Raw genomic sequence first — 13,798 nt, forward strand, 5'->3', positions numbered from 1 at the left:
AGGGCTTGTAGGGCCTGGAATGACTTCACAATACCCGTGAAGGACCAGGTTATTGTAAAATATATAAGCAGGTTCTGGTTTTCCACTGTAGTACCTCACCTTTGATGGAACATTTGGAAAGAGAACCTCCTCATGAATTCTGTCCTTCTGGAGCTGACTCTGAGGAAGCCAACAGGTAAAGTCACCTCACAAATGCTGCAAATGAAGATATTTTCTTTCTGGGATGATCTAATCTGACTGAAATCTGGTTTTAGCTTGGAAAATGAAAATTCCACTTTTTGGTTGTTCTGCTGCTATCTAGATTCTGTCTGTTCTTGGGGCGTTTAAAATAAGAGCTTCCCCAAAATACCAAGTCTGAGATCTATGCCAGTGGGCAGAGAGATCAGCAATACATTATAAGTCAATTAAATTGAGTTCTTAAAAAGTGAACACTGGTTAAGTTGTGTGGCTTCAGTCAGACCTCTCCGTTAGATCATAGGTATAGCTCACCTCTGTAGGCAGTCTTATTTGGCTTTTAGTTCACCTGTCCCCATGCATTATGGAATTTTAAAAGAGTCCTCTCACGTTAGAAATGTAACTTTTCTTTATCTTTACAGGCTGTATGGAGGACACATAGGAGGAACTTCATGAAACTTTTTTTAGTTATTTTTGTGTTTTGGTACTTTTCATGTTTCGTATTTCATAGCAAGTACAGATGGTGTCTGGTAATCTTTATACTTTCTTGTGTCTAATAGTGTGTTGATAACATGAACCTTTCAGTTTTATACCATGTTTATTTAGACAGTTTATTACAACAATCTGAAGTCACATTACCCATGCTTTGTGCCACCTCTGTGGAAGAAATGAGATGACTGAATTATCATGTACGGACTGAGCTTGGATCTGCCCATAAGGAATCATGCAGACCCAGCACAGTGTTGCTGTCAAGTTACATGTACCAATATACATAAGGTTTCTTGGTAACTTAAAAGGGGAATTACAACTGCATCATACTGACTAATTCCCATATAAGACTAGATAACAAAAAATGAGCTCTTGACCTTGTACTCCCTACCCAGATATTTTATGAAAGAAGAAGTTGAGGTTTAATCTTATGATACAGGCATTTTTGTGCTAAATGAGTCAGAGTTCATAACAGAAGTGAGTTGGTTAACCCTTTCTTTTGCACATTCCCTTTTTATGAGAGGTTTCAACCATTGCTTGCCCTCTTAGCTGGATCTGAAGAGCACTAAACTTTTTTCTTTTGCAGATGTACCTTCAGCACTTCCTGGGGTTTTCCTCAGTCTGGTATCTGTGAAATCTCTTGTATCTATAATGGGTGGCATAATGCAACTTTCCCTTTAAAGTGGCGTGTGTTTCAACATAGGAGAACTTCGGCACATTAACTGTGCCCAGATGCTGACATACGCCACTCTTTCTAGGTGTACTTGACAAAGTATCCTAAGGAATATCAGAAGCTTGAAAATTGCAGTCTTGCAGGAAACCCCTTAATTCTGTTTCAATTGATACTTCAAAAATTGATAAAAATTGATACTTTAAAACTCATTTGAGAATATGATCTTTAGATCTCTTGTTGTGCAGAGAAAAAGATTAGTTGGGTTTTTCTTCATTACCAGCCTTGATGCTTTAGCAAAGTAATAGAATCATATAATAATAAAATTTGTAGAGGAAAACCTTCTCTACGCATCAGTTTGTTGAAAAAGCTCTGTGTAAGAAACAGTTCGTTTCATTATTGTTTTGCTTAAGGCTCAAGACTATTTTTTTGTTTTGTAGTGCTGGTGTTGGAAGGACAGGCACATACATAGTGTTAGACAGCATGCTGCAGCAAATTCAGCATGAAGGGACAGTCAACATATTTGGATTCTTAAAACACATACGTACCCAGAGGAACTACCTGGTGCAGACTGAGGTAAGACTAAAATATTTATAGCAAGAGACTATTACAGGCTATTTCTGTTTGCAGAGGAGAGATGATACAGCCTCCTTTTTGGCACCGCCAGACAGACTGGCAACCAGTCACCAGACTGGACTTTCCCTTTTGCTTCACTGGTTTTTATACAGACATCCTTCTAGGCTCACTTAGAGCAATGCACTAGAAATTACCTGTCTGTGGGCTCTTGTCTGTTTATTAGGGAGGACTCAGAAGAGAGGAAGTCTGCAGTAGCACTTTCTTGGCAAAGCATGCATTTTTGTCGTAGATTTTTTTTAAGGGACCGCCCATGTTAGGTGTTCAGATCTTCACTGAACCTGATCAAACCGTTGATATTAAGCAATAAACAGTAGGAAAAAGGCCTGTTTCAGACAGAAGATTATCTGTAGCTGCTTTAAACTGAAGGTTATACATTGAACAGTGAAACACCAGAAGAAAACAATAAGGACAACAGCAGGACATTTGAAACTCTATTTCAGGTTTCAAGAACAGGTGGTTAGATTCCCCAGTGCCTTTCAATAGAAAAAAAAAAAAAAAGGTAATCATGGGCACTTGTTCCAAAGGACATGAGAGATAAAATAGAGGATAGCAGTAGGAACTGGAAGTGATAACTTTATTGCAAGAAAGACAGGGAGAGTCACATAACAAGCTGGCTTGGAAATTTGACTCAAGCCTCTGCTTGCATTTTTAATGCTGTTCTGTGGACATGAGATACCACAGGTGGTGGCGATTTGGTATTATATCCTACACACATTGTATGTGTAGTTCAGTTGTGCTTGTAAATGTGTACTGCCACTGCGGAGGGACAGCTTTCACTGTAGAGGATCACCTTTGAGAAAACTTCCCTACAGCAGCACACTGTGAAGAAATACTGACCACATTAGAAGTGGCAACTTAGTCAGAGGTGGCCAGGGGAATCTGAAAATAGAGCTCAGATGTTTGGTTTTATTTTCTTAGGAGCAATACATCTTCATTCATGATGCATTGGTCGAAGCAATACTCAGTAAAGAAACAGAAGTCCCTGAGACTCACATTCATGCCTATGTTAATGCTCTCTTGATACCTGGACCAACAGGAAAGACCAGACTGGAGAAACAATTCAAGGTGAGCTCTCCAAGATCTTAACACGAAAGGCTTTAGGCTTGTAAGCTTGAATGACTTAAAAGTAGGTATCTCACCACAACTTTCATTAGCTTGCTCTGTCTAAAATTTAACTGCTGAGCCTAAATTCAGGGCAGTTTACCAAATGCATACAGTCAATTGGGACAAAAGAATTACTTGCATACTCTTAAACGAGGAATTTTATTTTATTTTTTTTAAAAAAAGAGCATGAGAAATAGAACAGTAAGTAGATTCTGGAAAATCTAACTACATGCCTTTGCACAAAGATCCCAAAGGTAAAACAAGTCTGGAAAGATGTCATTGTGGCAAAAATATCATGAGCTATTTGATTGATCAGCATTTTCCCCTTAGCGTACAGCACTGGCTGGAAGACAGAGTTCACACTTTGGTACTTGTGGATGTGGAAATCAGTGTGTACATGCACAGGACTTTTAGTAACCCAGAGAAAGAACAGACCCAGCCAGCTGACAGCTCATTGACTCGTGGGCAGAATGGGAAGTCTCACTTGGTCACTTATAAAGGAAACACAGAAAATCCTACCTTCTCAAATGAATTTGAATTCAGAGAAGTAAATCGCATTCAGATGTTTTCCAAATTATGTGGCCAAACAGACTTTGCTTTCCCTAATTTAACAGGAATTCTTTCTACAATTAGCTATTGGATCTTAAGTAAAAAACCTAAGCAGAGAAGTCTGTAGATAACATCAATAGATGGTGAGGCTGTGAAAAATATTCATATATTTATTTTCTAAAGTATTTTGGCCACATAGGCACAGTAACTAGTGTTGCTTCAAGATAATAAGCAGTACAGAACAGAATAGGAACAATATAGCAAAGGATTTCACAGTTTGCTGCTATCCTGGCTTGAATGATCTGACAGTGTTGCACTGTTTTTTCCTAGGGAAAAGTAGGGACTCTTATCTCAGATGTGAGGAGCTTGGAAAAATAAGCATCCCACCTTTCCTATACAGAGGAAAGAATAAAACAAATCATATATACAAATAGGGTGTGTAAATATAGTGTGCAGTGCAAATTGCAGGAGCTGTGTAGAGCTCCGATTTCAAGAGCTTAAATATTATCAGAAAGGGGCATATCTCATTCAATCTCCTTTTCCTTTGCAAGCTAAAATTATTAGAATAATAACAAAAATGTGGAGTCTTGTTTTACTGAAGAACTGTTTTAGCTGAAAAGAATTGTGGTCTGATTTGTTTGGATGGAACATCCCTAGTTTGCTATCTGTTTTTCCAAAGCAGGCAGCTTCTGAAGGCTACACGTACCCAGCCCGAAACATCACAGAAAAGTCTTTTGAATTCTTTTGAACGTTCTGATTAATCTGGTCTGCTTATTTTACTAGTGATTAAAAAAATCCTAAAAACTAGGAAAAACCTGCTTTTCAAACTTATTTCATGTCAACCACTGTATATACAGCACTGTGGTGTGTATATATACATATGTATATGTACACACTCATTGCTTCTCATACTCTTTGTTTGTTTGAATTGTATTAATTGAAACAAATAAGTCAATGAAACACGACCCGCCCCCAGATCAGTCCTATTTTCCTCTCACAGGTTTGGAGAGAAAATCAGGAAGCTCATAACTGGGCTATCTAGAGATGCCTCACACTAGGAGCTGTACTATCTGTATGATAATGCAAGCTTTTCTGCACAGACATTTACTGTTTTCCAAAACTGTTTAAAGTTACACAAACAGCTGTGTGGGTAAAATGGAAGTGACACTCGGGTGGCAACAAGCAGTGGGGGGCTGCACATGGGAACAACATAAAGTGTCATTTCCTTCAAAAACGTGCTTCTCGACTTAGGGCTCAAGAATCACTTGAACTGATAAAATAGCGAAGAGAAAGGATTCTGATGACATGCTAATTAGTTTAGCCAGATAACTAGATGCCTAAAGCTAAGAGGGACAGCTAACCTGCAGTATGTGCACTCCTCTGTTTAATGATGGCTTTTGTACAGTGACCTGTTGGGGTTTTTTTTACTTAATTGTTTCAGTTACTGAGCCAGTCTAACACACAGCAGTGTGATTATTCAACTGCACTGAAACAGTGTAACAGAGAAAAGAACCGAACTTCATCCATCATTCCTGGTAAGATTGTTAAATTCGGCTTCTCAGGGTGGCAAAATGTTTACAAACTGCGTGTGTCAAACTTTTGACTTTTTCTCAGGATCACAGAATCACAGTATCACAGAATGGTAGGGGTTGGAAGGGACCTCTGGAGATCATCTAGTCCAACCCCCCTGCTAAAGCAGGTTCACCTACAGCAGGTTGCACAGGACTGCATCCAGGCGGGTTTTGAATATCTCCGGGGAAGGAGACGCCACAACCTCCCTGGGCAGCCTGTTCCAGTGCTCTATGAGCCTTAGTGTAAAGAAGTTTTTCCTCATGTTCAGGTGGAACTTCTGTGCTCCAGTTTGTGCCTGTTGCCCCTTGTCCTGTCACTGGGCACTGCTGAAAAGAGCCTGGCCCCATTCTCTTGACACCCACCCTTTAGATATTTATAAGTGTTGATAAGGTCCCCTCTCAGTCTTCTCTTCTCCAGGATAAACAGACCCAGGTCTCTCGGCCTTTCCTCCTAAGAGAGATGCTCCCGTCCCCTCAGCATCTTCATGGCCCTCTGCTGGACTCTCGCCAGTAGTTCCTTTTCTCTCTTGAACTGGGGGGCCCAGAACTGGACACAACACTCCAGATGTGGCCTCACCAGGGCGGAGCAGAGTGGGAGGAGAACCTCCCTCGACCTGCTGGCCACACTCATCTTGATGCACCCCAGGATACCACTGGCCTTCTTGGCCATGGGGGCACACATGGCTGGCTCATGGTTAACTTGTTGTCTACCACGACTCCCAGGTCCTTCTCTGCAGAGCTGCTCTCCAGCAGGTTGACCCCCAGCCTTTACTGGTGCATGGGGTTATTCCTCCCCAGGTGCAGGACGCTACACTTGCCCTTACTGAACTGCATTAGGTTCCTCTCTGCCCAGCTCTCCAGCCTGTCCAGGTCTCACTGAATGGCAGCACAGCCTTCTGGTGTGTCAGCCGCTCCTCCCAGTTTTGTGTCATGAGCAAACTTGCTGACGGTGCACTCTGTCCCTTCATCCAGGTCACTGATGAGTATATTGAATAAGACTGGACCCTGTACTGACACCTAGGGGACACCACTAGTCACAGGTCTTCAGTTAGAGTCAGCACCGTTGATCAAAACCCCCTGAGCGCTGCCCTTCAGCCAGTTCTCAATGCACCTCACTGTCCACTCATCTGTCTCACTCTTCCTAAGCTTACCTATGAGGATGTGATGGGAGACAGTGTCAAAAGCCTTGCTGAAGTCAAGATAGACAACATCGACTGCTCTCCCCTTATCCACCCAGCCAGTCATGCCATCATAGAAGGCTATCAGATTGGTCAGAAAGAGCTGAAGACATTTGCATTGGTGTGGAGCAATGTTTTGTAACGTATTTTTAGTGAAGCAATGATTGTCTAAGTACTGCATACATAGGAAAACAGAAGGCTGGATAACGATTTATTCTGATTGATGGATCCTGATTGAGATGTGTGAGATAATTGCTGTATGAGTCATTGCAACATCTGTAGTAGTTCATGACTTTTCTTTACAGTGGAAAGATCTAGAGTGGGTATCTCATCACTGTCTGGTGAAGGGACAGACTACATCAATGCTTCCTATATAATGGTAAGTCATTTAAACTCTGGTGCTGAAAAACAATGTCCCATTGTATAGCTGTTTTCAGAGCTGTCATGTGTTCAGGTTAGGGTGGAAGCTCCTTTCTTCCATTATTCACTCTGCCTAAAAGAGTTACTTCCCCCAGGAAGTATGATTACTGTATTACTGGTTTTAAGTTTGGTTAAGTGTATTGCATTTTGACAATCTGTAGAACCAGAAATCCCATCATAGTTTTAACGTCTCATAAAGCTAAATGCCACCTATGGAAGAATCTTTTGAGATGAACTAAAAGTGTTAACTAACAAGTTAGTTTTTAATGGCTGTACTGTGGTTTGTCCTCATACATGTTCATCTTACAGAGCTTTTGCAACTGGCATAGCCCAAGGCACCATAGCTCATCAGCTTTCCATTATCCTTTTGTTCCCTGGGTTTTCTTCAACTCTTTTCCCCTTCATTGTCTGAGAGGGAGGAATAAATGCTTCTTGGACGTTCAGGAAAGAGATGGGGAAGCTTCCTGCAGTGCTGTGTATGCATGATCCTTCATCAGGTGCATTAGTGCAAAGGAACTGTCTTTTATGATAAGAAGTTGATCTGGGACATCTGTACAAACTAAGAGACCACTTGGGATTTTTGCAGATCTTTCAAGTGTTCTTTTATTTGTTTCAGGTTGCCAGCTCCTCTGGAATTCTGGCTAATATAGAACAATTAACATGTGTGTATGAGTTAATGTATTTTCATTCTAAGTTGGATGTTCAAGTTTCCACTGATTTTTTTTTTTTTTTTTTTTTGATAAAATTTTTTGGAGTCTTAAAAATTATTTCAGTGTCATTGATTTTATTGTTTTCATCTGGAAAATACTTCAATGGAAGTTTTATATTCTTTTAATATTTGCAGGAAGCCACAGGAGGCACAAGTCTGCAGGTTTTTTTCTAGGCTTCTAGCTCTGTCCACTAGAAGTTTGCTTTAAGTGTTAATAGTTGGGCATCAATTCTAATGTGTTGATTTTCTTTTGCAGGGTTATTATCAAAGTAATGAATTCATTATTACCCAGCATCCCTTACTACACACTATCAAGGATTTCTGGAGAATGATATGGGACCATAATGCCCAGCTAATAGTCATGCTTCCTGATAGCCAGAATATGGTAATTTTTGTGGCTGATTGTTTTGGGTTTATGTGTGAATTTTATTAGTATTACCATATTGAAATATGCAGGACAAGAGACAATGTCTTAGATTTCGTGAAAAACAATTAAAAATTAATAATAATGTACTGAGTGTAAAATCCACAAATCATCTAGTGGAAATCTGGAGATCTTTGTCTGGGCAAATTGCAACTGGCTGAGAAAGTATTGAATCATTCCTGTATAATTTATAAAAAGAGCCAAACAGCAGAAGTAACCATTATGCAAGGCTAGTTTTCACTCCAGGACTTTTATTTTAATTGTAGTATGGCTTCTTCAACCATTATTAGGTAAGAGCAGAAATATGAGGTTGGTTGTCTTGCTTGTCTGAAGTTACAAACAGATGTTCAGCAGGGATTTATCTGACTCTAAACAGCAAAGGAAGCTCGTATGTTCATCCTGCATGTATAATTTAATAACAAACATATATGTTTTTCAGTTACTAGAAGTGCAGGAGTAGCTTGGTACTTAGAAAAATCTTGAGGTGTGAAAGAGGGCATCGTGTTTGGTAATGAGTTTGGAGGAAAGCTGTGCAAATGCTTTGGAGAGTCTTTCATGATTGGAAAAACACGTACAACCAAGACAGTGTTTGGTTTTTTTCTTATCAAATTTTTTATGAATGCTAGACTTCCTGTAAAACAGATGGATTTTTAAGTTACCCTTTGTAATAAGGGAGGTTGTTTTGCCAGGAGGTGCTGGTTCATTATGATGCCAGTAAGAAAGGCACTCAGACTCTGTAAAGTATCGTTTAAAATGCTATTTATTAAAGCTAACACTATGAAGGAGAGGTTAGCGTAGATAAACTTACATCCCTTCAGCTGCTGGGAACCTCTGATCGAGGTACATCACACCATGCAGCTCCCATCCATGAAAGAGTTACTCCCATTTTGGTCATCCAAGCTGTTATAGGATTTTCTTAAAAGAAAACAACTCTGTTCATCATTTCTGCTGTCAAACAGAAAGTATGTTCTCATGAGAACTTCTTGCTGCACTTTTAGATAATTCCAAGATATGGTGGGTTGACACTGGCTGGACACCAGGTGCCCGCCAAAGTTGTGCCATCACTCCCCTCCTCAGCTGGACAGGGGAGAGAAAAATATAACAAAATAACAAAAGGCTGCTCAGTCAAGATAAAGATGGGGAGATCACTCACCAGTTACTGCCACAGGCAAAACAGACTCAACTTGGGGAAATTAGTTTAATTTATTACCAATCAAGTCAGAGAAAGGTAATAAGAAATAAAACCAAATCTTAAAAAACGCACCTTCCCCCCACCCTTCCCTTCTTCCTGGGCTCAACTTGACTCCCAAATTCTCTGCCTCCTGCCCGCAGGTGGCGCAGAGGGACGAGGAATGGGGGTGATGATCAGTTCACACACGTTGTCTCTGCCACTCCTTCCTCCTCAGGGGGAGGACTCCTCACACCCTTCCCCTGCTCCAGCGTGGGGTCCCTCCCACGGCAGAGAGTCCTCCGTGAACTTCTCCAACATGAGTCCTTCCTGTGGGCTTCTGTTCTTCAGGCACTGCTCCAGCATCAGTCCCTTCCATGGAGCGCAGTCCTTCAGGAACGGACTGCTCCAGCATGGGTCCCCCATGAGGTCACAAGTCCTGCCAGCAAACCTGCTCCAGCCTGGAGCAGGTCCTGGCAGGAGTCTGCTCCAGCATGGGCTTCCCATGGGGTCACAGCCTCTTTTGGGCATCCATCTGCTCTGGCGTGGGCTCCTCCACGGTGTGCAGGCAGATACCTGCTCCATTGTTAACCTCCATGGGCTGCAGGAGGACAGCCTGCTTCACCATGGTCTTCACCATGGGCTGCAGGGGAATCTCTGCTCCAGCACCTGGAGCACCTCCTCCCCCACCTTCTTCGCTGACCTTGGTGTCTGCAGAGTTGTTTGTCTCGCATATTCTCACTCCTCTCTCTGGCTGCAGTTGCTGTTGCATGGTAATTTTTTCGTTTTCTTAAACACGTTCTCACAGAGGCACTGCCACCATCGCTGATGGGCTCAGCGTTGGCTAGCGGCAGGTCCGTCTTGGATCCAGCTGGCATTGGCTCTGTTCGACATAGGGGAAGCTTCTAGCAGCTTCTCACAGAATTCACTCCTGTAGCCCTGTTGCTACCAAAGCCTTGCCACGCAAGCGCAAAACGTAAGGCCACGCAGGTGGTGTAATCGCCGGTACTGGGCACGAGCTGCCTGCAGGCTCCTCTGTTATAATCAACCAGCTGAGTTTATCCTGTGGCCCCAGGCTATGAGCAGCACAGTCCAGCCTGAAGGCCAGGCTGAACATGTGGCAGAGTGCAGCACAGCACATACTGACTGCTATGTGGGTCAGTATCTCCACGAGTCTTCTGGTCAGGATCACTGCAGAGGTGTCTGAAAACCATCACTTGTGATGTTTGTAATCCCGCTCAAATTCTGATTTGTCAATTTAAATCTAGCTGACTGCATTGCTTACATACGTGGCACATTATTTATTGTGTTGGATTAAGTTTTATTTTAAGAGTTGAACATTACTTACTTCTATGGCTTCTTTTTTTTTTTTCCTGGAGGCTGAAGATGAATTTGTATACTGGCCGAACAAAGATGAGCCTATAAACTGTGAGAGTTTCAAAGTTACTATGATTGCTGAAGAACACAAGTGTCTGTCAAATGAGGAGAAGCTCATAATCCAAGACTTTATTTTAGAAGCTACTCAGGTAACACTGTCATAAACCTATAACTCAGGACTTGATTTGTTAAAGGTAATGCTTACATTTTGTTACACCTACTATGGTAAATTAGTGACAAAACACCCAGGGAGACAGTAGCCTCAGTAGGTAATCGGTGACCTTGGGAATAGGATAGTCCAGCCTCCAGAGCAGTAGGATTATGTTTCTGGAAGCTGGAGCTGGACTGGAACAGAGTGAAGGATAAGGATAAAGACAGTCAACTTTTACCAAATCAATTTATGCTTTTTTTCCCTCTTTTAGGATGACTATGTACTTGAAGTGAGGCATTTTCAGTGTCCAAAATGGCCAAATCCTGATAGTCCTATTAGTAAAACTTTTGAACTGATCAGCATCATCAAAGAGGAAACTTCCAACCGTGATGGACCCACGATTGTACACGATGAGTAAGAACTGCAGCTTTCAGTTTGTTTCGATATTTTCCTGTAGAACCATCCTTTCATCTCATTTAAAGTGAAAGCCACTGAAACAAGGCACAAAGGCTGCACCTAACAATAGTGCTGCTGCTTCTGTTTCAGCTGTATCAACAAGAGAAACATTTATTTTATCACAATTCAATGTTCTCCTTTCAATTCTAGCATTCTGATACTCCGGATGATTGTCAAGTAGGGCACTGGAGCAGAAATCAATCAGGGCTTCATTGTCTGTTATTGAAAGAAATAAGACTATTTGGATGAGGCACCTTACCCTTCTCCAGCTGTTTAATAATGGCCAAAAATACTGAAATGTTGAAATACTGAAGGACCTGAGGCCTGGTTAGTAGAGATTGTAGGGAAATAACTCTAAGATTGGCTTTTAAAGGCTCTCCAGAGCTTGTAGCCAGGTGCTGTGAAGGTTGTGTTAAGGCACTGCTGGGCAGGCCTATTTCAGTGTAAAGTGTAAAGATCACATGACTGAAATTACTCTTATCAGTTTACCCTGGATTTTATATTTTCTCCAGCTGTAGAAACTTGATCCAGTTTCTAGAGACCTTTTTTTGTGTTTTTGTTTTTTTTTAACTTTACAAAGGCATGGAGGGGTGACAGCAGGCACTTTCTGTGCATTAACAACACTGATGCATCAACTGGAAAATGAGAATTCAGTCGATGTGTACCAGGTAGCGAAGATGATAAATTTGATGAGGCCAGGAGTCTTTACAGACATTGTAAGTAATAAGCAAAATATGTGCATATTTTTTTTCCTATGTGTGGTTTATTAGCACGCTTAGATCTTAGAGCAACATTACTGAACCCTTGGCATCTTAGTTTCTGCGTAAGTTAATCACTGTCTTCCAGAGGTGCTGTAGTGGACCTGCTGCTTGTTCCAAAACAGAGTATTTCCCATGAAAACTTGTGTGGTTATCAAGTGGTCATATTGAAAATGTGCAGAGCTGCCACCATCATCATATAATCTGCACCATGTAAATGAAGGTTTTAATTCAGCAGGAATAAATTTATGCTCCAAGTGGACCCTGAAGTAGTTACCTTAGTTTTCCATTTCAGGTTGGACTTTGATCTTGATCCATTGAATGGTCACTTGACACCATTGTCATTGTGCTTACAGAAGGAAAAAAAACATGAAAAGTATAACAAGAATTCCATACTAAGTCATTGTCATACAGGTGAAAATTCATCACAGAAATTGAAAACTACGAACCTTGTTCCTTTGGTCAACTACGACAAATCTGACTGCTGTAGAGCTACAATAAGTGTAATAACGAGAACACTTTGAGTGAAACGTTAGGGTTAGCGTTATCACATTTTTGACAGCAAAACAAGGATTGACAGATGTGTCCGCTCCCTTGCCCTGCCCAGCTAGACCAGACTGAGATGCCTGGCGGACCATGGAGTGAAAATGGGAGCACTTCCACCTCAACAGCACCTTCAGGACCTTCACTCTTGCCCCAGGAGCATTCAGCAAATACCTGGGCCCTTTATCTCAGATGTCCAGTTCCCCATCCTCCTACTGCAGATATTCAAATTTGTTGCTCTTTCTACCATGTATCTCTTAGTCCAACCTAATAGTCAAGACCCCTAACCTTCTTACTGCTCCTCACTCCTATCACAAACATTCTTTATCCTCATATATTCATCCTAAACCCGAAAGATTCTTCTGCGCTTTCAGAGCATCAACTGTTACCTGGTGCAGCTCAGACTTCGCTGTGGCTGCTCTCCCTGCACAGATCGTCCAGCCGTTCCCTCCTTCCCAGCCCACCCTGCCGTCCAGCTGGCTCCTGGCACTCCCCATTTCCCACCGCACCCAGCCGAGACTCTCCGCTCCCTCTAGGCAGTGGCCTCCTCAGACAGTCTTCCCACAAAGTCTCGTCTCTCTTCCTACCTCCTCTTCCTGGCAGGATCTTCAAAAACATAACAGTAACTGCAAATACCAAAAAGAAAAAAGAAGAAAAAAAATCTGCCTGGGTGGAATTCAGAGGACAAAAAATGAGAATATATTCAAGGAGGAAAAAAGCCAACAGGCAAACAGTAGCTCTAATCCTGACCCCCCATTCAGTCAATGGGAACTTTGCAATTGACTTTAACAAGATCAAATTCAGCACCTAATATTTATTTTAAAACACGGTTTTCTCCCCTACGTGTACTGTCTTCCTAATGTTATGCTTTACGTTGTGTATAGGGGGAGCCATTAGTCGGAAAATAAATAAAGCTGCTAGGTAACGCAATAAATTGTGGAGCACAGAACATTAACAGACTGACATGTCAGCTGTTAATTAATTTTGAGCAACAGTGTTACAAGATAGCCTAATGTTGTTATTTCTGACAACACACTGACTATGTCCTCTTTTCTTCTCCAGGAACAGTACCAGTTTCTGTACAAAGCTATTCTCAGCCTTGTCAGCACAAGGCAAGAAGAAAACCCTTCAGCATCTATGGACAGTAATGGCTCAGCTTTACCTGATGGAAATGCAGCTGAAAGTTTAGAATCTTTAGTTTAATTAACACATGAAATTAAACACACACATACCTACATCACACCAGTAACACCTGGAGTTTACCATTATTATTTTGAGTTTTATACTTTGTTGGGGGGGGAGGGGGGCGGGAATCTGTCCAGTCACTATATATATAATCAGATCCCAACCGTTGCTCAGTCACTTCTGTTACATAAGACTTTACTGTGGAACTTTCATCATTAACAATGTGTGCCTTTTCT

The 13,798-nt window shown here is 41.6% G+C and overlaps 1 protein-coding gene across 1 annotated transcript in view; it reads left to right on the forward strand.

The window, feature by feature from the left end:
- PTPRZ1 (protein tyrosine phosphatase receptor type Z1) overlaps positions 1-13,580 on the forward strand; it is a 107,353-nt gene extending 93,773 nt beyond the window's left edge. Inside the window, exons 22-31 of the mRNA XM_086462156.1 lie at positions 92-175; positions 1,774-1,909; positions 2,888-3,034; positions 5,064-5,157; positions 6,677-6,750; positions 7,757-7,885; positions 10,472-10,618; positions 10,892-11,034; positions 11,657-11,792; positions 13,440-13,580. Coding sequence (XP_086318282.1) covers positions 92-175; positions 1,774-1,909; positions 2,888-3,034; positions 5,064-5,157; positions 6,677-6,750; positions 7,757-7,885; positions 10,472-10,618; positions 10,892-11,034; positions 11,657-11,792; positions 13,440-13,580 — 1,231 coding nt within the window. The remainder of the gene's footprint in view (positions 1-91; positions 176-1,773; positions 1,910-2,887; positions 3,035-5,063; positions 5,158-6,676; positions 6,751-7,756; positions 7,886-10,471; positions 10,619-10,891; positions 11,035-11,656; positions 11,793-13,439) is intronic.
- Positions 13,581-13,798: the final 218 nt, after the last annotated feature.

The sequence above is a fragment of the Leptosomus discolor genome, chromosome 1 (genome assembly GCF_034619465.1).
Source record: "Leptosomus discolor isolate bLepDis1 chromosome 1, bLepDis1.hap2, whole genome shotgun sequence".
NCBI classification, from domain to species: Eukaryota; Metazoa; Chordata; class Aves; order Leptosomiformes; family Leptosomidae; genus Leptosomus; species Leptosomus discolor.